The 25,426-nt window shown below is 33.0% G+C and overlaps 1 protein-coding gene across 5 annotated transcripts in view; it reads left to right on the plus strand.

Moving 5' to 3' along the window:
* Positions 1-25,426, plus strand: part of NCAM2 (neural cell adhesion molecule 2) — a 564,569-nt gene that overhangs the window by 288,930 nt on the left and 250,213 nt on the right. For all 5 annotated transcript variants that reach the window (XM_054468800.2, XM_063659919.1, XM_054468801.2 and 2 more), the window contains exons 2-4: positions 14,840-14,914; positions 18,386-18,592; positions 20,474-20,617. In XM_054468800.2, the coding sequence (XP_054324775.1) occupies positions 14,840-14,914; positions 18,386-18,592; positions 20,474-20,617 (426 nt within the window). The remainder of the gene's footprint in view (positions 1-14,839; positions 14,915-18,385; positions 18,593-20,473; positions 20,618-25,426) is intronic.

The raw sequence follows: 25,426 nt of genomic DNA on the forward strand, positions 1-25,426 counted from the left end.
GGGGAATGTGTTGAATAATGACCTACTGAGTACTACTCACTGTTTTCACCATTTGGGTGATGGGCTCAAACTCAAACCTCAGCATTACTCAATTACTCATGTAACAAACCTGCACATGTACCCCTGAATCTATAATAAAAAATTAGAGTATAAAAGATTGTTTTATTATTCATACAACCAGCTCTGTTATCAGATGTAATGACTGAATGAAAAATATTAATGAATAAGTGAGGGTGTTATTTTGATTTTGAAGCCTATCATAGAACTCACTGATACAGTAATAGTCACCTTTCTTTAGAATCAATCAATTAGAATATATTCAAATGTTTTTGCTTCCTTTTACCTGATATTTAAAAAAAAGGTTTGATTTTAAAAACCCTTTCAAAAATATGAGTAAAATAATTAACTTTTCTTTTCTGGGGATGACAGTGGGGAGTAGAGTTGCACCTTTTTTATTTGGGAAATTTAAACTTAAACATACTGTTTTTTTACTCATTCAACTAATTCAACTACTGTATTCCTAAATTATTTAAGTAACATTATAGATGTCTGCAATGTTCCAGCCTCTGAGAATGACCATGAGGTTTAATAAATTCAATAAGACATTCTCTTTTCTCAGCAAAAATTGCATTCTAATTAGAGATATGGGCATATAAACAAATAATTTTGCAGCACTATTCACAATAGCAAAGACTTGGAACCAACCCAAATGTCCATAAATGATAGACTGGATTAAGAAAATGTGCCACATATAAACCATGGAACACTATGCAGCCATAAAAAAGGATGAGTTCATGTCCTTTGTAGGGACATGGATGAAGCTGGAAACCATCATTCTCAGCAAACTATCGCAGGGACAAAAAACCAAACACCGCATGTTCTCACTCATAGATGGGAATTGAACAATGAGAACACATGGACACAGGAAGGGGAACATCACACATTGGGGCCTGTTGTGGGGTAGGGGGAGTGGGGAGGGATAGCATTAGGAGATATACCTAATGTAAATGACGAGTTAATGGGTGCAGCACACCAACATGGCACATGTATACATATGCAACCAACCTGCACGTTGTGCACATATACCCTAGAACTTAAAGTATAATAAAAAATAATAATAATTATGCCACAAATGAGCTGTGGGAGCACACAGAGAGACATATGCAGGTTTGTTGCATAGGTAAACTTGTGTCATAGGAGTTCGTTGTACAGATTATTTCATCACCCAGGTATTAAGCCTAGGTACCCATTAGTTATTTTTCCTAATCCTCTCCCTTCTCTCACCAAGGAGATATCTGATGTGTAAATAGCAACTCACCAGGTGAAGCAGTTGGGAAAAGAGTCATACTTCCATGTGACCGAATTTGAAACATACTGCACACTTTAATATTTAATTATGTGTATTATCATACTAGTTAGACATAAATAAAGCACTTTTGATACTATTACAATTTTTCTTAGCATTGATTGAGAAACTTGGTGACTCCAAGCATACTTATTACATTATAATAAGCTTTGTTTAGTACACAATGTTCTTGAAATATTTACTAAGGCAATAGACTGTTTTCATTTTGCTTTATAATAATAAAACTTTAAATTTTGCACTGCATTTCCTATTCCTCACCAGGGTAATAGAGTATTTGAACATTTGAGTATTATTTGCATATAACTTCTACAGCTTGTTGTACAACCTTACCCGGGCTGGAAATCTTAAGCATGTCAGTCAACATCATCAAATGTAGGAAAACTAATTTTGTTTAAATAAATTCCATTTAAATTTGGATTGTGTAAAGATTTTTCACAGTTCATTTGGAAGAAAAAATTGTAGATACAATTTTGATTGGCAATCTCCACTCAGAGGTGTATAAATATGGAGCAATTTTCTTGTGTGAAACAAACAAAAATTACATACATTTGTCTTTGTGAGCTCCTCTAGAGTTAAGAGGAAGAGTTACTATTACAGCATTTGACATTTACTGATTATTTACAATATGTCAAACACTGATTTAAATTCTTTGTACTATTTCTTAGAAATATAATGGAGCTAGTATTATATTCACAGTTTTATGTAAGAAAGTCCTAAAGACAGAAAGTTTGTTTCTTGCAGTTTATACAGTCAATTGGATATCTCATAGATAGACTCTTGGGTTAATATACCTTCCTGAGATATCATCTGTGTATCTCATGAGGAAGGAAAATGTGCTTATATATGGCTGTGGCTACTGGTGGGACCCTTGGATACATGCTCATATTCTGCACATTGGTTCAGCTGCAGTATTTTTGGCTCTTGTGAATTTCTGACTCTTTGAACTGCTTATTTAGAGAAATTCCTGGTGAATATGTGGTTTGCACCCATGACTTGGTCTGAGTCAAGGGGCTCCCTCATACTGCCACAGCACCATCTCAGTTTTTATTGGTGCTGAGGATTTTTCGGAGTTCAGCTGCATGTTCCATCCCACTCGTGGCTGCTGTGCACCTCAAGGTCAGTCACTTACCTCTCACCGAGGAATTTCTCACAGCAAGTCTAATGACTGAAGCTACACTGTGCTGCATGGAGTATGTTTGGGTTTTGGGACATTGCACCTTCCCACACCACACAGGAGCCAAGAATTACCCAACAATATGACACTGCTTCTCTTTTAGACTTATTGTGCACAGTGAATTGTTTTCTTTTCTTCCTCGCAGTGTTTAACATGGATGCAGGATCACCGTCTTGGGAGTTGCCTCACGCTGTTTTCTCTCTCTCAAACACATGAATTCACATTCACACACACACACACACATGTAGCCCCACAAAATTGTGAGCTCCAATTTCGTTATATCAGCCTTTCTCTCAATATGTCGAAAACCTCTCACTGTTATTTTAGCTTAAGCTGGGAAGCCATTGTACACAAGAATATATCTGATATCCCCATAATTCTTATCTCTCTTCTGATTCACTTTGCTTCATAGGAGAAGGGATGGACTGTTTGTTGCCTCCTCCAACCTGGCAGGAATCCCCCAAGCTTAGCTTTTTCTTCATCCTGAGAAGGTACCGAATTTGCCCCTTCACTTAAATTCTTTAGCAGCATCAACAAAATAGCACTAAGTATTTCGGAGATCGAAAGTTGATTCAGGCTAGGAGTTACAGTCTAAGCACAGGTGCACTTAAATCTAACTAATCTATGGATCCTTCAGAAAAAGATAAACCTGAACCCTGTCCCCACATGTAACCTGAGATTATTAGATGAGAGATCCTGGAGACACCTTCAGGCTAGAATCATCCAAGATTCGGAGATGCCTGAAATACTTTCACTGAAAAAACTTAAACAAAAGGTTGTTTCTGTATTTAGCCACTCCAATTTATTTGCCATTTTAAAATTTATCTGTTGTCCTTTCCCTATCTTTATGAATACTTTGGAGTAACTGTGTTTTCTTTGTATAATACTTAATCTTGGTACTAAACATAAATGTCCCTGGCTATAATATAAAGAGCTCCTGCAACTGTTTGGAGGCCTGAGAAACAGAATTGCTGTTTACTACTTAAAACATTTAAATGGTTGATTTTATGGAAAGTGGGAGTTTTTCAGCCTGGTGAAATATTTTTCCTATGGCTACATCACAGCAAACTTCATCAGCAGTTCAAACACATCTCCTCAGTGAGTCCATGCATGGCTTTTGAATGAACCAATTAAGTAATGAGTAAATTGTTAGATATTTCTTTGATTATAGATGTCGATTTTATTTGGGTAATCTCTGTTACCATGTGCTGCTGAAAACCTCCACATGCCTTGTAATATTCTTTCTAAATTGTTTATTTTAAAGAAGGGTATGCCTTTAGAAATATTTTGGAATCTGTAATATAAAGTTCATGTTACAGTAATTTTATGCTTGGCACTGATCAAAAGAAATTAGTATTCTCACATTAGTGGTAACATCTTTCATAAGTCTCTCATTTTAGTGCTTCTAATTAAAACCATTATTTTTCTATGTGGAAGAGGGTGTTTTCCTTTTTATCCTACATTATTTTGTAGTAGCATTTGCAGTACTCTGATAAGTTTCACATTTTCTGACAATGTACATCAAAGTTTACTGTTAAGCAATGTAAGTGTTGAATATCTAGTAGTATCATATAATTCACGAAAGAAAGGAAGGCAAAACCTTCTGACTGAACCTTTATGTGACAGATATGTTTGATTTCTGATTTGTCAGGTTTATACACAAGGTTTGTACTAACCTTAATCTGGAGAGAGACTACCCACATTGGGGAAGACAAAGCACTTACGTAAGCATCTGGAGACTTAGGTATTAGGCACAGTGCAAACACTCCTATAATTTAATTTTGTACTGCATAATATTAGTGGTGATAAAAAAGTCTTACACTATGTTCTATGTTGGCTTCATCAAGGCAGCTAATAACTTACATGCCTAAGTGTTGCCTGTTGAAATAAACTTGGATTGGATGTAGAATTTGCGATTAGCTGCCTCTTCAATATATTTTAGTTTTAATTAAATATCACTCTCAGAATAAGTGATGAGTGACCTGTTCCTGGTCTCGTAATGTACTCGGGGCCTAACTACCACATAAGCACAGATTGGTTGACTCATGACTCGGACACCATTCCCCAGCCTAATTGGCACTAAGATATATTTCCTACTTTCATTTACATTAAATGATATAAGACAAAAAGGATTTACTTTAAAACAAAAATATGAGACAGGTGGTTATATTGCTTACTGGTTTTTGAATATTAACATAATGATTTTACTTTTACTAATAAACTAATTGCTAGGTATTTCTGTGCAATAATGTTTAATTATGTTTGGAGTTGTGACTTCTATATTTGCTTCTTAAATGTATTGCATGCTATTTAATTCATACAATGCATTTTAGGAAAATAATCATTTCCTTCCATTTTCAAAACAAAAGCATATTCAAATTAGCATAAGCCTCATTTCATAAATATTTTCTTTTTAGTATGATGTATTTCACTTTAATTTTTTGGTGAGCTCAGGTTTCTACATGCTTGACATTTGGGAGATTTTCAAAACATATTTGATTTTTTTTTTCAGTTCTGGGGCTTGATGTCTGATGGTCTTGTAATGATTATATAATACATTGCCTGACCATCATGGCCTTCCCTAGTTCATCATCTCTGCACTTTTTAAAACAGATATTCTCATCTTCTCTTTTAGTTCTTTTTTTTATTTGAACCTTATTTTTCCTTTTTATTCAATTGGCCTCCTTTGGACATCAATTAATTTTTCAGTACTGATTATTTAGATGACATTTTTGTACATTTTATGTTCACATGTGACATGTGTATGTTTGAAATGAAAAACACACACGTACTACTGAATAAAACAAGTCTATTGAGAATGAAATAGATTTAAAATTGCTTTTTATTGGATTCAACTTTTAAACTCAACAAAAATATAAAAAGAATGTATTTAATTTTTGTTTTATTTTTGCTAAAGTACATATTCTTTTATGCACAAATATTTTAGCATGTATTTTCTTGCAGACCTGTGCTGGGTTTATAGACTAAGATGAATAGGGCAAGACATTGTCACCATTTTCCAAGAGCGTGTCATCCAGTGGAGAGACAAATGTGTCAATAAAATTTCATATGTGTCAAGTGCTCCTAGAGAATAGTACAGAAACTAAAAACAAACAGCCTTTTTCAGTTTTAGATTAATTTTAACTTAAATAGCACTAAATTATTTTGTATAGGGTGACATCATGCCTTTAAATTTTCTTTATGTTTTCTGCATATTAAAATTATGTAACGCTTATCAAGCTATTTCTGTGCAGTGTGTTATATGCTCTAAGAAAAAGTATTACAGAATTTTAGAAGACAATGAAAGGCTATTTGGAGTACTATTTAGAAGACAATATGGCTATTTGGAGTACTCATGTATAACTGATAGGAATATTCATAGTTGAGAAAAAAGAAAGAGTTCTAATAAATAAGGAACAAAATGTGAAAAGAAATAGAGTAATAAAAAAGTGGGGCCTTTAGCAAAATTTCCTGATAGTTTACTTTTTTTTGTTTGTGTTATTTTGATTTGGTTAGAAATAAGTTCTATTCAATGAGAACACTTGGACACAGGAAGGGGAACATCACACACCAGGGCCTGTCATGGGGTTGGGGGAGTGGGGAGGGATAGCATTAGGAGATATACCTAATGTAAATGACGAGTTAATGGGTGCAGCACACCAACATGGTGCATGTATACATATGTAACAAACCTGCATGTTGTGCACATGTACCCTAGAACTTAAAGTATAATTAAAAAAAAGAAGTTCTAGTAAGGTCAGGTGATGTCCAGATTGTTAAAAAGCTTAAATGGTAAAGTGTGAAGGAGTTTGGATTTTATTTATATACAGTGGGAAGTATATTTGTTCTAGAGATTGAAGACATGTTAGACTGCCATAGTTCAAATCAATGCTGATCACATTTTAATGTGTGCTGAAATCAACTTAAATCATGCATTGTGATTACTCTGAAATGGCACCTGAGATTCTGTACTACAAAGAAGCTCCTAACTGAGGTCACTAGTATTGGACTGGTAACCACTTTCTGAGTAGCAATGGTTAGCATCTGGAAGTTAATTACTTAAATATGAGACTCCTTGGCCCTACACCAAATATACTGAGTCAGAATTTCCAGGGATGAAACCAAAACTAAATTTAAAAACTACACACATATACCAGAAAAAAACATGCACACATACACACACACACACACACACACACACACACACACACACACACACACACACACACACACACACACTTCCTTAGATGTTTCTGATAAATTCAATACCTGACCTGACTCAATTTTGCAGACTATTCACTAGACCAGCCTACCAATGGGGAGACTAAAACTAAGCAAGAATGAAGAGAGACATATTTAAGGGACATTTAAAAAAATAATGAGTTGGATATTTTGAGTATTTATATTTGAGAAAAGGAGATATAATCTTATACATTTCTCAGTTATCTGGCAAATAGGCTCAGTGGATAACAATTACATCACTGCAGATGAGGATTAAGGAATAAGGTAAGACAGAAAGAGAATGCTCTTGAGTTTTGATATGCCAAATTTGAGACATGTAAATTTTTCAAAGTAATGTGGTATTTAATGTATTAGCAAATATGTTTCCAGACTCTAAAATGATAATAGGGACATGCATTCTCACACAAACACATACACACACACACACACACACACACACACACACACATGCACAGACACTAGGGACATGCATTCACACACATACACACACACACAATCTGTAATTAAAATATAGAAAAGGGAATAAAGGGATAAGGAGATGGTGGCCATATAAAAGCTGAGTCTCAAGTGCTTGAGAAGCACCAAACAAATGGCTGGATTCAAATCTGGTTTCACTGTATATTGGCTGAGTGGCCAGTAGCAATGACACAATCCTTTGCCTCAGCCTTCTCATCTCTAAAATAGGAATGAAATATCTGCTTTATAGTAGTATCTACTTTATAGAAATGTTTGAGGAATAAAGTAGTTACTGTGGGTATGCATAGTGAATATCATATATGTTTGTAGTACAGGAAGACAGACAGACCACCAAGAGAAGAAAACAAAGAAGACATTGCTAAGAAACAAATATTTAAGGGGATACATGGTTGAAGAGATATTATGTACTACTATATACTATACTATATACTATCCTTGCTAATATAAGAATAGTCAAGAAAGTGAGCAAACTATAAATATGGAGATGTCAGGAAACAGGAGGGTTAAAGAACAAAGTAGTTGGCAGTATCTCATTCTTAAGTAAAAATGAAAACTGAAAATTATTATTGGGTTTGAAAATGAGAAGACTATGGTTTATTTTAAGAACACTAAACTTATTCGTAGAATGGAGAGGAAAGAATAAAAAATAAAGAAAGAATGGGTACTAGACAGTTCATTTTTTTAAAACAATGTAATGATAAGTAGGATATACCGTATTAATTTGAGAGAGGATTAGAGAGATAATTTTTTAATTTTGTTTGGTTATTTTGTTTTATTTTCTCTTTTGGTTTTAAATTTATTATTATTTCTTGTTTAGGATGAAACTTATTAAAGAGTGTGCATAGCTTGACAGGAAAAGTGCTATAGAAAAAGAATTACTAAGAAGTTTAGGCCTGGTGCGTTGGCTCATGCCTGTAATCCCAGCACTTTGGGAGGCTGAGGCAGGCAGATCACCCTGAGGTTGGGAGTTTGAGACCAGCATGACCAACATGGAGAAACCCTGTCTCTACTAAAAATACAAAATTAGCTGGGCGTGGTGGCGCATGGCTGTAATCCCAGCTACTTGGGAGGCTGAGGCAGGAGAATCGCTTGAACCCAGGAAGCTGAGATTGCGGTGAGCTGAGATCGCACCATTGCATTCCAGCCTGGGCAACAAGAGCGAAACTCCATCTCGAAAAAAAAAAAAAAAGTTTAATCAGTTAGCCCTAGAAGGATTCAGATGACCTAGTAGCAGGGACATCTATTTTCCTAATTTAGGATGAGAAGATCAAAGAGGTTTGAGTACAGATATAAAGAGGTATGCAGGTAAAGAGGAACTACACTGAAATCTTTAACTTTATTTTCTTGTTACAATTAGAAGAAACAATAAAAATAATTTTTAAAAAATATTCATGAGTTCCTAAAATGTTTGACGTTAGAGAGTTTCTCTCCTAAGTGATCCAAAATTCTGAAATTGTTTGAATATTGTAGCATTTTTCAGAATCAAATAACCCACATAGGCTGTTGTAATGCGCTGTTATAAAAATCCAATAACAAGGAGAGAAGAATTAAATAATGTAAATAATTCTTTTACAGTAGATAACATTTTTAAATATGTTTCAATGAGAAAATTGTATTCGTTTGCTATAATCAATAATTTATAAGAACATTTTAAGGAGCAATACTCTGAGATTTTCTATAATTACTAAATATCTTAGTCTTTTAACTCTGTTAATGTGGAAGCCTAGAAAAATAAAAAAGTGCTTGTTGAAAAATGTTGCAGCTCGTTGTCCCAAGATCAATCAGTGTCTTAAGTTATCTCCACATGTCTCATGAAATTCTAAGTCAACCAAAGTAGGCTCTGTGTCAGACAGTTAGAAGACTGGTTCAGTTGTCAGTTTTTAAATCTCTGTAGGTGATAAACTCATTTTAAATGCCACTGCTAAATGTTGTATCAAATAGCAAAGGGCTTTGGTACCCTGATGGAACTTAGAAATGCTAATATATTCATTATATTTATATTGCTATAAATTTTAAAAATCTCTTTTGAATATCTGTTTGCTCTGGATGCTTACTTATAAATATTAATTTAATCTCTGTTATGATAATGATTATCTTTGATATAATGTTACCTATGTTTTATTTTGAAAAATAATCTTTATTTAAAAAGATAAATTTGGACCGGGCGCGGTGGCTCACGCCTGTAATCCCAGCACTTTGGGAGTCCAAGGTGGGCAGATCACGAGGTCAGGAGATCGAGACCATCCTGGCTAACACGGTGAAACCCCATCTCTACTAAAAATACAAAAAATTAGCCGGGCGTGGTGGCGGGCACCTATAGTCCCAGCTACTCTGGAGGCTGAGGCAGGAGAATGGCATGAACCTGGGAGGCAGAGTTTGCAGTGAGCCGAGATCATGTCACTGCACTCCAGCCTGGGCGACAGAGCAAGACTCTGTCATAAAAAAAAATAAAAAAGTAAAAATAAAGAAAAATAAAAAAATTAAAATTAAAAAATAAATTTATGGCCTTATATTTTCCCCTCCATTAACTGATTATGAGAAATATCCAAAATTCTGTCTCCCTACCTTTCTCGTAGGTAAACACTCATAGTGAAATTCTTTGTCATATCAATTACCCTTGTGTCAACAGAGGTAGAAAATCTTAACATCTTTGACTTTTCTTCTTTATCACTAATGCTTTAACTGATCACAGATGTAACATACCTTGAATATTTTGTTACATCTATTCTCTACCTTTTCATATTCTTTGCCACAGGTCAACTCATATATTTATCACAACATACCCTCTTGTCTTTATCACCCTTCATTCAATTTGTCAGTAATTTTACCTCACAACCAGTCTTTACTAAATGCCAATTTTATCATGTATGTTTTTATTTATAAGTAATTTTGGACAAAAATTCAAGTCAGTTGTTTCTGATATTCTCCTGAGTCTTTTCCAAACTATTTTTCCAATATTTCGACAATATTCTGGATGAGATGAACCTTGTCTATACTGACCTACTAATTTCCTAAATGTTCCTTGAACATTTCAGCCTTACCCAATGTGGAATGCCCTTATTCTTTTCTATCCTTTTATAACAATATCTGTGGCATTTTTTATCTTTTTATGTTTTATTGTCCTCTATAAAGTCTTCTTGATTATAAATTTTATAATGGGCAAACTTGATACACCCCATCTTATTTTATTTTTCATAATTTTATGTACCCATAGTCCTTCCAAATACATCTTAAACCCCTTGATATTAGAAAGTATATCGTGCTATTTTTGAGTATGATCGTGTTTAGAAGAGGGATTTGCAAAATACATATAGTTAATAAATACTTATGAGTATAGTACATAATTTTTAATTTACCCAAATCTACTTTTAAGATTGTTATTTCATGCACTTCTTTGGGAATTATTCACAGAGAACATATATTCATCATGCATTTACTTTTGAGTCCTTGGCTTTAAAACTTTTCCTTACCTTAAGTAAGAAATTTGTGATGATATTTATGGATAGCTATCAAGTGTTTCATTCTTGTCCAATTTTCTCCAAAGATAAATTTTTGACATTAGGAAACAATTTAGTTTTCTTCTGACTGCCATAGGTGATAAACTCATCGCCTACGTTATATTGATTTGGGTCAAAAATCAGCCACTAGGGCAATGATTAAGGTACAACCTCAAATTTTAGTTACGTAGGATTTACTAATATGCCATTGTTTTAATATATAGGTATAGTTCAATTAGAGCAAATCTGGTTTTTGGGAAATATAGTGAAGTAGAGAATTATATTTTCTTTATATATTTTAAACATATATAGCAATGAAATATATCATTGTGCCCATTCACCAAAATGTCTGTGAATAATATGGCTTAATTAATATGTGCATTGGTAATTTGTACTGAGTGAAAAATTAACCAGATGTTTAATATAAATTAATTAATTTCACTTTCAATTTTGTTTTATTAAAATGAATTAATGTTATTTTTCACATATATCGACAAATCAGTATAAACAGTTTTCAGAACTGTATTTGACTTTTAAAGTTTCTATATCTTTCAAGTTCTTTTTTATAAACCTTTCCTTAGAAAAGCAAATTTACTCCTAAGGTCAGTGGTAGGCATTAAGTAATAATTCACACACATTTCTTAGATTCTCTGATATCCTTAAATGAAGTCATTCCAAAATTATATGTTGTTAATACAGTCGGTGTTCTATAACTAGCACACGATAAGCTCTTGGTAAGTGTCAATTATTCTGCCATTCATTCATATATTATTAGTTTGGGAGAAATAAAGTTTGATGAATGAGCCCTCACTTCCAGAAATTTATATTTAAATAAGGTAGAGAACCAAATAGAATGATCAACAAAATAAGTTTTATTTGTTTAATGGAAATTCCTACTGATCAAAGATATTGATGTATTTATTGATACCACAGATGGGTCTATCACACACTATTTTGTAAAGTTCATGAGATTTTATGTTTTCTTTGAAGATGGAAAGTAGGAAGCCATGAGGAGTTGTATAGAAAAAGGAGATTAGAACAGACAAAACACTTTGGGCAAATGCACAATGGTGGGCAAGCGTGGGTCAGCTGGGGAGAGAGAGAATGAATCCTAGGTGATCACAGCTGCAGAAGCATTGCAAATGACTAATAGCAAATAAACTTGGAAAGGCAAGTTTCCTTCCAATTATAATTTGTATGGTAAGGGACAAATTAAATCCATTTTGAAGATTTTTGAGCAGAAGAGTGAAATTAAACATAGTTTTAGAAACATATGCATGCAGTAGTCTGAGAAATACATTAGAGGGAAAAGATTAAAGAGGCAAAAGTGAGAAAAAATATGGCAGATGAAATATATTGGATTAAAATTAATAAGTCCATGTATTTAAAAATTAAAAAATGAATTCAAATAGTTTATATTGGCAATGCTTGGAAATTGATTGATGGTGACTAAAAATAGGATAGTGAACAGTGAGCAAATTTTGATGTTAGAGGAATGTGTTTGGTTTGCATATAGAAAATTTGAAATTAAAGTATGCTAATGTTAACTGCAGGTTGAAGATTGCAAGATTAGATTTTGAGAAAGTACAGTTTTAGGGAAAATAAGATTATATCTTAAAGAAGAAAGTAAAGGGAAGAAAGAAAAGAGAAGACACATAATTATAATTTCCCCTACATTTTTTTTTCAAACTTGTAATATATTTTCTGCTTCCTTCCCTTCTATCCATAAACATTCTCAAGTCTTCTCAATTTATAAAATCCATGCCCTACTGCCCAGAATTGTGGATTTCAGTAACCCCATACATCTCTTCAGATTCAAGCTTCTTATAAGGGCAATTTCAAATTTCTTGAGTTCTGCATTTTGCCTTTGTTGACCTCATTCCACTTAAGCTGACTTCAAAAAGAAAATTAGATACTTATTTAAAGGAAAAATAAATCTGAATTTTCACTGGAATTGGCATTAATGGTTTATCTATAGGAAAAGTAGGCAAGGGAGAAAAAGAGAGTACCTAAAATCTGTTTTTCCCTTGGCTACTTTTCTTATTCTTTCTGACTTGCACTTTTATTTTTCTTTCTGAAACATTAGATATATTTGAACATGTATTGAGCATCTATAATATCACAACCATTCTCTGAGTATTGGTGAATTATGAATAAAAATAGGACCCAGGAAAGTCATGTAGACCCTGCCCAAGTTTCCCAGGAGATTTCTGGAAAGGACGAAGGAATTTAACAATTTAAGATGGAGAGTGTGAGGAAACATATTTTAAAGAGCTTAAACAGCATAATTACCAGGGTTCTTTTTTTTTTTTTCGGTAAATATTTTGTTCCTTCCTCCTGTTCTTGATTACACTTTTTATTTCTTTAAATACTTTCAACATAGTTGTGTTATATTCTTAGTCTAAAAATTATGTTAGTTGAAATCTCATGGGTTTATTTCTCCTATTTGCTGTTTCAACTGACTCCTTGTTTACAGGCCTTATTTCATCGTGTGTTTTATAATGTCAGAATATACCCCCAGATTGAAGACAGCCTCATTTATACAATTATTGGCCAATATGGGCCTATGATATGGTTCTTCTGAATAGTTTTTGTGATTGCTTTTGCCACTTAGCTGTGAGCCCTGCATGTGAGACTTTTTACTTTTTCCATGTTGAAGTTTTCCAAAGAACAAATGTTTATAATTAAAATCCCAAACATGGGATATGGCAAAACTTCTGGTTTATCTAATGAGAAACATTTTTCCCCTCCCCAGCTTGGGGGAGGCAGGTTTCCTTGTAATCTCCCTTCACCATTGGATTGACTGATTTTATACCCTCCTTTGATGGTAAATCTTATTCCAGTCCAGTGTTATCTGGTGTTCTTTTTTGTTTTTGTTTTCTGAGACAGAGTTTCACTGTTATTGTCAGGCTGGATTGCAGTGGTGCGATCTCGGCTCACTGCAACCTCCGCCTTCCGGTTTCAAGCAATTCTCCTGCCTCAGGCTGCCGAGTAGCTGGGATTACAGGCTTCTGCCACCACTCCCAGCTAATTTTTGTATTTTTACTAGAGACGGGGTTTCACCATGTTTGCCAGGCTGGTCTCAAACTCCTGACCTTGTGATCTGCCCGCCTCGGCCTCCCAAAGTGCTGGGATTACAGGCGTGCTCGTTACCTGGTGTGCTATCGCAGCCTGTTGTTCTGGGAAAACTTGGATCCTATCTGTGTGTTGTCTGTGTTCACTGAAATAAGCGTTTTGGTTACTATGATCAATAAATTCCCAGTGCAGGTTTGTACTCTAGTTTCAGATCTTCCTTGATTGACGTCTTGCAGCTTTGTCATTTTACCAAAAGCTCAACTACATGCATTTGAGCGCATGGAAGGTGAGACCGAGTTTGGAAAGCGGTCATGCTCTCTTTTCTACCATATTCTTAGAAATACGTCAATTCATATTAAAATAACACTTTGCTTATCTTCTAAAATTCTAGATGTTCAAGTATTTTATTTCAAATTTCACAAAAAAATATTTAAAATATCAGGCATCTCCTCTCTTTTATTGTCCTGGGTCCTTCACTTAACTTATTGATCTTGTGAAAATCAGTCCTTCTTCATCTTACTCTGTGCAGTGCTTTCATTCCTTTGTATGCCTGCCTTCACAGACATTTTTTTAGTAGGTGTCTACATGTAGTTAATTTACGTGTGTGTGTGTGTGTGTGTGTAGTTGTAATGATAATATAGGATTTATACAACTGTTGGGCAAACATCTTTTTTTTAGCTATTGCCCAATGTGGTCGCACATATAAGACCTAATCTCTGAATAAGGAACAGATTGTCTGAGTGTGAATTTGTTCATTTACTTGACTAACAGAATTTCAGACTATCAGCTTGAATAAGTGCTGTATTTAGTCAGATTGTTAAATGCATAATAAAGTAATATGTATAATGGTAGATCATGTTTTACAAAACTTTCATTTTTCTTTATAGGTAATAAAAAATTGGGGGGTAATAATCAGCGTTTGGACCATGTGGTTTAGACATCATGCATTAAAATCTTAGAAATCATGCTTAAAAATCACCATTAATTGTTTCTCAATTTTTTTTTCAGCTCTTCTTCAAGTGACAATTTCACTTAGCAAAGTAGAGCTTAGTGTGGGAGAATCTAAATTCTTCACATGTACAGGTACGTTTTTCTATAAATACCTTCAGATAACTTGGTTTCTGTTAAAACATTAATAAAATATATTGGCTAAATTTAACTAGTTACAAACTCAATTCTCTAACAATAACATCTTATGGTTGGTTTTTTGTTTTTGTTTTTGTTTTTGTTGTATTTGAGATGGAGTCTTGCTCTGTCTCACAGACTGGAGGGCAGTAGTGTGATCTTGGCTCACTGCAACCTCCCTCTCCTGGGTTCAAGCCGTTCTCCTGCCTCAGCCTCTTGAGTAGCTGGGACTACAGGTGCGCACCACCATGCCTGGCTAATTTTTGTCTTTTTGTATTTTTGTGGTAGAGACGGGGTTTCACTATGTTGGCCAGGCTGGTCTCAAGCTCCTGACCTCAAATGATCCGCCTGCCTTGGTCTCCTGAAGTGCTGGGATTACAGGTGTGAGCCATCGTACCTGGCCATCGTTGGGTTTATAATGATTGGAAAAGTGTTAATAGGCATAACTTGCACATTAAATGATATTAATTTTATTTTTGTTATTTTAATTTGTTAATTTAGACTGCTAATCTAGATCATTTATAAAGATTATAACTGAACCATTTTTGTAAATATGCAATGAATAAATTTGGTATGGCACACTGCACTATAGTTATACTTGAATGAAAATATTAGGCCAAAATTTATTCTAATATTCATTGAAGAAATAGATAGTTATTTAGTCAGGAAAGCTTTGGCTAGATTTTTATGACAATAGAAAGAATCATATGTCATCATTCCTATGGCATATTTTATGGGCCTCATTCAGAATAATAATATACGTATGGTTTTCCTTCAAAAGAATTTTAAATATTTCAGCATCAAAGTTTAATTAAACATATTATAGAACTGACAAATGAATGCATTATTTATTTAGGTTCAATATTCATTTTTACAAATACAAGTCTTCATATCCAAACTATGATATACCTAAATAATTTTTTAAACCTTAGTGCTAAAATTAGTTAAGAGACTATTTTAGAATTGTTTCTAATCTTGATTACACTAAATCAACTTAAAACTGGATTAAATAGACACTAGAAACATAAAATGCATTATAAAAATTGTCTTGAGAATGACATGATTTATTTAAACCAAGATTCAAATTTATAAATATAGAGATATAGTTATAACATTTTATAAATAAAAGATATAGTTATAACATTTTATAAATCATATTCAGAGCATATATGTATAACGTCACATTTTATAGGAATATTAATAGAGCCCGTGATTCTTTATACATTTTCCTTCTTAAAGGTGTCAGTTGATAGTTATGTTAATACAAGTGTTTGTATATTGACAAATGAAAAAATCAGAGACTATGGAAGAGATTGATTCAGCATCATATATTATGTCAGCAGAAATTTGACACAAGCATATAGGTTACTGTTTCTAAATCCCATCCATATTATATTAATATCCTCGTAAATTAGAACACACTGAATTGTATCACATAAAGGTAGAATAACAAAATAGTTTAAAAATCAATTTTGAAAATACAATGAAATTGTTGTACTTTTATGTATTTGTATATTACTATGAAATATATTGCACAGACTAATTGCCTGTATGTATTGCATAGCTCAAATTAAGACATACTTTAAAGTGAATTAAGGCCATTCATTGGTGATGAGTTTTGCTCTTAATAAGAATGTAAACTGAGTAAGCATTTATTTTCTTTTATATAAAGATGTGTCACCTAGAGCTTTTCTATAGTACTGGAGGTAGTCTTATTTATATTAAATATAGTAGTAAAACAAGACTCTAAAAATAAAGATATTGGCAAACTATGCAAGCCACTCTGCTTGTATGTATTTTTCTACTACAATGCTGACAACCTAGATACGCCTCCAACATTTCCAGACGCCTTAAAAATACAAAATCTCAAACTCAGTAAAATAAATATCTTAAATTTAAACTAGAAGGATGTTACACCCTCAAAGAACTAAAGAGGTGTCATACAGAAAATTGTTATAACTATATTTAAAAAAATAAAGTTTAATGCTATTTATAAATAACCTGTACAATAGTCCAGCCTTATCAAAATGGAAAATTTTGATAGAAATTATTATTTGTAAGAGATGCCTGAAAGAAAACAATTACAACAGCTTTATGAAAATGCACAATAAACTGTTAATGAAAATGAAATGTTCTATTATATTAAGAATGAAAAAGTCCAAAATATTTATCAGAATATCCTATTTAACTTACTATATAAAATATTATTTTGTATTATTCAAATGTAAAGAGATGAATGTTTAAATTAATTTTTGTAAATTCTCCATAGATGGAGGAATTAAATAAAACACATGCCTCCCCTTCAAATGCATTACTCTGTAACAACTATGGTTTTATTATTTGTTTAGAAAAAGCTGAAGATAATGTAACTGAGATCTATTTAAGATTCACTAAACTTTCTTTCATACTTTTACTCAAGCATGTCTAATTTCTTATAGAAAGGAGGATAATTTGTTTCTAAAACCATTTCTTCGGAAAAATGAGAAGGAATAATTTTCTTCAAAGAGGTCCTGCAGATGTTAGTTGACTTCGTGTATTTCCCCACCGATACTTTTAAGTTAATAGTGTCTGCTGCTTCCATAAATGATATCTGAAGTAATTAGGTGAAATACATCCTTTTGGTGACTAAAAGCAGACACAGAAATCTTCAGCTTTTACGAAAGGATAATAACCTAGATTCTGAATTGGAAAACTTAAATAAATGTTTACCCTGTAAAGATTTGGTTGTAATTACCTAGAAGTGTAAGTATCATTTCAATGCATTGTAATTATCATATGATTAAATAGTTAACAGTTTTAGATTAAAATAATGAAACTACTTATTTCTCTTGGGAAAAGAGATTAGGACATCATTATAAAAACGGTCATTGACCTTATCTATTCAAATTTAGCAACTAGGGAAATTTATTTCAAATTTAGTGTTACCAAAGGCCAAAGTTTGTTTTGTGACAGATTTACATTTTTGTAAGCTCGGCATTATCAGAGATTTAAGTGCTATCTCCTGACCCTAGCAAAGACAACTGAGCAGATGCAATCGTATTAGTAATTGTGGTTCTGTTGAGATATTATCTATAAGTGGGTTTTATGTCTGGCTCAGCGGTCAAGGAAGTTTCAGGATTTAAATGTAATAATCCATTGATTACTAAGGGAAAATTTCAACAATCATAGCTTAAATACTGTACAAGAAGTTTGCTGTGAAACTTTTAGGTATTGCTTACTCAAGCGTGAATCCTCCATGTTGGATAAACAAAGGTGAACATTTGCACTAACATTTGTGTTTACTTTCAGTTTTGTAAGATTCTCAGATTTCCAGTCTGTTACATAATTTTTTTCTAAATGATTAATATTATTACATAATGGTAAATGCCAGTGCTCAAACAAGTATTTTTAACATATTTTCAAACCTTTATTTTCCATGGCTCTTTGCAGCGATTGGTGAACCTGAAAGTATAGATTGGTATAATCCTCAAGGAGAGAAGATAATTTCAACCCAGAGGGTAGTAGTGCAAAAGGAAGGTGTTAGGTCACGGTTAACCATCTACAATGCAAATATAGAAGATGCAGGGATATATCGTTGTCAAGCAACAGATGCCAAAGGACAAACACAAGAAGCTACAGTAGTTTTGGAAATTTACCGTAAGTCGTGTATTTATATGTTTTAGTTTATTCAATTTCAGTTGCTTATAAATAATTGAAACAAAATAAAATGTTTGGTAATAAAACTTAACACTTGTTAAGAACTATGTGCTTTGAAAATATCAGTTTATTTATGCTTTACCAGAGTGTATCTTAGAATAGAAAACAGATAATAAGTGGTTATAAACATATATAGGGCATCAATTGTATTAAATAATATTAATAAAAATATTTTCATTTTCTCAAGCCATTAAGAATTCACTGGGTATATAGAGAATAGTGGTTTATTTAGTGGTATGATATTTATTCAGTGTTTTTTTTCCACTGTAAAATAGAAGGTTATGATTAGAATAAATGAAAATGTGTGACAGCACTGACCATTGTAGAAGGAGAATCTGGGGAAGGGTCAGTGAACAGGAGTCGTCAGAAAGTTGAAACTAATCTAGTAGCCAATAATATTGAGCCAGGATTCTTTACCACTAAGTGTTTTTATTAGCAAAGTTTTCCACATTTGCCCTTCATTTTATGTCCTGGGATGGATTTCTTCCTATGTGTTCCTTTCTTCTCCTCATATTTAGGAATCATTAACCTGTTTAGGAACATTGAAATCTGTTGACTCCTGCATTTTAAAGCAAGCTATCCCAATTACTTTCGTGACCTTGAGCAAATCATGTAACCTCTCTGTCTTTAGTCTCCCCATATATAAACTGAGGATAATAATGGTACCTATGTGATATATGGAGTTTGAGTACTACCTTAAATTATATTGCATAAAGTACTCACAACAATGCCTTACAATTAATAGGTAGTTAGCATTTCTACCAATGATAAATTATATATATGTATTAGGAATGCAAGCCCTTAAATCATCTCATATCTGTAGCTTTGTGTTTCGTTTATTATTCTAGAAATAGGATATGAAAAACAAAGTCAGAACATTCCTACAGTAGGACTTCCTGTTTGATGACCAACGCAATTTATGGGCACATTGTTGCTCTTGTGTTTCCTGATTTGGAATTTTTCCCTCCCATTTGATTCTAAGCTTCTGAAGAAATGATATTTTCCTAATTTATGTAACCCCCTACAGTATCTATTTCACAGTAGCAAATAATTAAATTGAAATGGTCATTTTATAGATATAGTGTTTGGAAATACTTTTTTTATTTTAAATGATGCAAAAAGAATCATGACATTTCATTTGCAAAGGTAAAAAAAATTTTTGCAAGAACAATTCATTACTTCCGTGAGAATTTCTCATCAAGCATAAATATCCATGTTCACTCATTCATTCATTCATTCATTAAAGACACTTATTAGGTGTGTATCCACTATAATTCTGAGTCCCAGCCAGAGGCAGACAGACAATAAATAAACTGAAACAAATACATAGATGCTAGCTAAACATACTATGGAATTCTATGGAAAATAAATTACCTGGGGTAGAGAGATAGGGAACCTTGAAATGGAAAGGAATATTGCTATTTTATACAGGCAGGTTGGATAAGAATCTGAATGAATTGAAGGGGGTGCAAATGCCCTGTGGTGAGAACAAACTTGGAATGTTCAAGGAACCTCCAAGAAGACAGTTTTCCTGAGTGACAAGGAAGAGAGAGGAGAAATTGGGATTGGAGTTGAGGAGATAGACTCCAGTTTATATAGAAAGTCATATGGCATTGAAAGATCTTTGGATTTTATTGTCAGTGAGATAGGAAGGTATTAGGGAGAAGTAGATTATCTAGTTTAAGATTTTAAAGTATCTAGGTTTCCCTAATTATTTTATTATAGTATCAGTAGAGTCTGGATTATGTTATTGGGAGAAATAAGCAACGATACTTTTGTGATTTGTGATTTGTGATTTGTTTTATTACTTTGTTGATACAGAAAAACTCACTTTCAGAGAAGTGGTATCTCCACAAGAATTCAAACAAGGAGAAGATGCAGAAGTGGTTTGCCGAGTTAGCAGTTCACCTGCACCTGCTGTCAGCTGGTTGTATCATAATGAGGAAGTCACCACTATTTCCGACAGTTAGTATTTTGGTAACTCCCTAAGTTATATGTTCTAATACTATTGTGGTTTTTAAAAATCTGAATCTATGTGTCTAGTTGTAGAAATTTGAATTTTTGACCCCAACTATTCAACAACTATTTTGAGAACCTGTAAGCTTTACATTAGGATTTTGCAATCTAGGGATCTCAGGGCAAATTCACCGCCTTTTACCCCTTATGTTGTAATCAAAACACAGTTATGTCCATTCGCCATATACTGTCTGTGGCAGCTTTGGAGGCATAGTTGAGAAGCTGTGACTAAAAAAATATACAATCATTGGCCTAAAAAAATATACAATCATTAGCCTAAAAAATATACAATCATTAGTATCTGGAGATTTACAGAAAAGGTTTGCAGACCTTTGCTCTAGTGTCAAGAAAAGATTAATACATTATAAGCAGTACTAAGTAAATGAAGGAGTACATCCTGCTGTATTCAAATTCTATATAATTTATACATGATTCTATGGGATCACTATATGTAAACTTAGTATCTATGTGAATTATGTTTATTATTCTGGGGCAGTACTTTCAAGGTTATCTACATGTTCTAAATATTATGGGAAGATCCATATAGATAATAGAAAAGTATATTCATTCAAATTGTCTTCCTGATTTGGATTTAGACTGAGCTAAAATTTCAGAATAATATGACATCTGAAATCGAATGTATAATTTGCTTACATTATGTTTCTTTACCATGTGCATAGGGAGCATTTTCAATTTAGAATTTTTTCAATGCACCTGCATTGCAGAGAGGTACAAAATAATTGAATCTTTTAAAGTAGTTTCCATCTTCGATAATTCTGATTTGTGTCCAAGGGATGAAGATTCTACAGCATAAAGGAGAGACAGAAAATAATATCTGTTTTTGAATATGTGGGGAGAATGTATGATAATCATGTTCAATAGTCATTTTTTAATTTTGAAAGAATTTTTCTGAGCTTAGCATATTCAATGCTTGTCAGTTTCCATCATAATACATTAATGACAAATAACACTTTATTTCCTCTTGTTTTGTTTCAGCATAACTCTGTAGAGTGTATTAACCAGTCACATGAGTAAATGGTTTGATGTATTTTTAGCTCTTTTCCCCTCAATAATAAAGAAAAAGCAGTTCTTTTGTAATGGTGGAATGACAATGTCTTAATATTTTCAGATTGTCTAATCTTACACCTCAAGTGTAGGTTTATTGTAAACCTTTATTAATAGAATATTTTGAAGGAAATTTTATTTTTAAAAGTGAAGTAGAGTAAAGCCTCAAAGCAAAGACTGATGACAACGGGTAGTGGTGATGGAGGAGTGATATTTCCATGCTATAGCTCATACGTATTTCCCCAGCATCCCAGGACTAAATGACATACAGCCAAATTTCCATTTTGGCTTTCCTCGTTTCCTTGGCCCTGAAGCTTTGAACATCTTTTCTAAATGTTCTGTGCCTAAATCAGACTCTTTATCTGTAAAACATAGATGGTTGCCTTCATTTAAAATAATGGCTTTGAGTCATAAATGAGACGTTAGACATAAAGTTGTTTCTTGACATCTATGGGTGATTTGTTCCAGGACCTCCCACAGATACCAAAATAAGCCAATGCCAAAGTCTCTTATTTAAAAAAGCATAGTATTTGATATAACCTATGTACATCCTCCCATATATTCTAAATTACGTCTGGATTATTCATAATATCAAATACAACATAAAGGCTATGTACATGGTTGCTATACAGTATTATTTGGGAAATAAGGAATAGCCTGTACATGTTCAATAAAGATGCAGTTTTTAAAAAACATATTTTTCCTCAGCAGTTGTTTGAATCCACGAATGTGGAATCCATGGATACGGGGGGTCAGCTATACTTCATTTGTTAAGTGAATGAATAAAATATTTGGCTATATGTTAGATTCTTAATAAATGACATGTATCGCTCTCATTCCTTCTCTATGAGTTTTTAAATCTTGGAATCAGTTTTGCTAAAATTACATGCATTTAGGTTATATCTAGAACCAGAAAATCCAATGTAGAAGAAATGGGTATAGTTTAACATGAAACATAACACTAAGTTGTGTGGCAGGTGAAAAATAAAAATAAAATAAATAAAATCATATTTTGAACTATAGAATTTAAAGTATTCAAGTAAATTATCAGGAAGGACACACTTTTCTAACCTTGTAATAGTGTAGAAACTTATCACATAAATCATTGTTGAACAATTTGTACATTTATCATAGACTTATATGAAATAATATTATTCACTGCTTATACCTCATATAGTCCCTTTATTAAAGCTGATGAAATAAGATCAAGATTACAATTATGTATGAGGATTTAGAATAATGCCCTGGACCCAGATATCTTTCTTTTGCCGTAATCTGATTCAAAAGTAAAATATAGATATTCCAGAGGAAATAATGAAAGCTTGGAAATGTTCATCTTATTAGCTATGCTTTTGATTGTAACTGTGTGGCAGATATTCAGAATTAAATTTCCTGCAGAATAGCAGTGGAGATTTTCCATGTTGCTCATAGAAAGGAGATCCGTATGTTAAAGGATCTATGCTAAAGGATCCAAGCATTGTGGGAGTAAAGGTGACATTTTATTATACAAGTTGAATATCCCGACTTTTAGTGTCATCTTGATGGAGGGATATGCTATTTGCTGATATCCATTCAATCTTGGTTAGTTTGGAAATTATCTCTTAAACTTTGTAAATGCTTTGGCCAACACCTAATTGATAGACTCCTTCTGCATTAAAAACCGATTAAAATTACCTTGTTCAATACAATTTTTATATAACCTCCTTCTAGTATAAAAGATTAATTCAACAATTATTGAATACATAGGATCTATGCTGTAGTGTACCAGATGTTTATGATTCATGGTAAGCAAGATAAGTTCACTGCCTTCAAAATACTAACAATCTAGAGGGAAAGATAAATAGGTAAATCAGTGTGAGAACAAGATACATTGAGTCTATGATAACGAAATTGTGGTAATAAAGGATGATAAAATAAATGTAAACTACGTAGGATAAGAGAGAGTGTCAAAGATGCCTGCCAGGAGGAAAAAGTTACCTTTAAATATACACATATATTAGCCAGGCAAACGTTGGTGTGGAATTTTCAGGAAAAGGGAAGACCATGTTCAATAGCCCAGAGGTGAAAGGCAGCATGAAAGCATATTTCTGAAACTGGAATAAATTTATTATTACTAGAACTTATTAATAAGTGCAACATAAATACTTATATAAATGAGTAAGTCTAAATAGGATTTTTAAATAAAGGACTAATAAGAAAGGAAGCTGAAGAAGGAGGTAAAACCAAGTCAACACAGCCTTGATATCTGCTACAGGGTTGGTAATTTATTCAAAGGGGGCATCCTTAAAGGGATTTAATCAATGCAGTGACATAACCTAATATACAGTTGAGAAGAATATTTGTATGTCAGTGAAAACAACAAATTAGATGGGAGTCAAGGCAAAACTCCTGAGACTGAGAATAGTTCAGGTCCTAATGAAATACTGCTGAGGGAGAAGAAGACTTAAATAAGGATAAACAGAGAAGTGATGAGACGTGGAGTCTGATTGGGTCTGCAGACTCAGAGAGATGAAGATGTCAAGAATGACTCATGGAATTTGCCTTCCACGGAGTTGCATCACTTATGGAATATTCCTTTGGCAACTAGTTCCATGTAAAGGCATGTGAAGACAGAACTGGAGAATGCCAGATGATAAATTTCAGGTGGAGATATTGAGCTAAATTTCAGATACGCTGATATCCAGGTACTTAAATTCCTCCTAAGTACGTACATCAAGTAGACTGTTAAAAATGCTAGGGAACTCACAGGAATGATCTGATCTGAAGAAAAATGGTGAGTCCTTAAGATACAGATGGTGATTGAAGCCATGTGGATAGATGAGACGAATCACTGAGTGGGCACTGAATGAGGAAAAAAGAGGACTTAGAAATAACTAAGTTAAGGAAGCAAAGCAGACACTTTATTGGGTATTATCTGATTGCACTTATTTTCTTACTTTGATAATGAAAATTGGGTTTCTGTATAACTGAGAAAAACAATCTAAAATAAAATTTCAAATAAAATAATTATTTGTGACTGATTAAAGCTGTGCTTCCTTCAGATGTTTTCTGGAAACACCTATTAATTATGGGCTTTGTTTTGATGATAGTTTAGTAACAATATGGAGTCCATGGGCCTCACAAACACATTTGGAATCTGACATGAAATTTTCACATAGTTTTCTGTGTGGAAATATTTTACATATATAAACATATATATAGTATGTATTTAGATTTTGCAGGTAATTAATGTTTTCCTAAAGTTTTAAGTTTTCACTTAGTAGAAATAATGCATTAAAATGGCCATTGCAAACTCGAATTTTTCAATGAAAAAAATGCTGATATATTCCCATAAAATATGTAGTATGTGATTCTAATTATTGCTCCTTAATGTAAAGCATGGCCTTTCAGAATAAAACAATATTTCTCCTTACTATTCGTATTTTTCCTAATTCACGTTAAATATTATCAGTAAAAATCATTATAAGTGAAGGATGATAGGTATTTTAGCAAGTTAGAAAATGCAATAATACAATGATCTAAGTATGATAATGTTCCTCTTCATTTTAAATTTTATTTATTTATAATTGCCTCTCATCTAAATTTCTGGCCACACACTTGGAGAGAGGATTTTTAATTACTTTGAAACTTTATGAAGTTTCAGGAGTTTTGGGTTATTTCAGGGCCACTTATGAGTTATCCTCTAACATTTCT

The sequence above is a fragment of the Pongo pygmaeus genome, chromosome 22, assembly GCF_028885625.2.
Source record: "Pongo pygmaeus isolate AG05252 chromosome 22, NHGRI_mPonPyg2-v2.0_pri, whole genome shotgun sequence".
Lineage (NCBI taxonomy): Eukaryota > Metazoa > Chordata > Mammalia > Primates > Hominidae > Pongo > Pongo pygmaeus.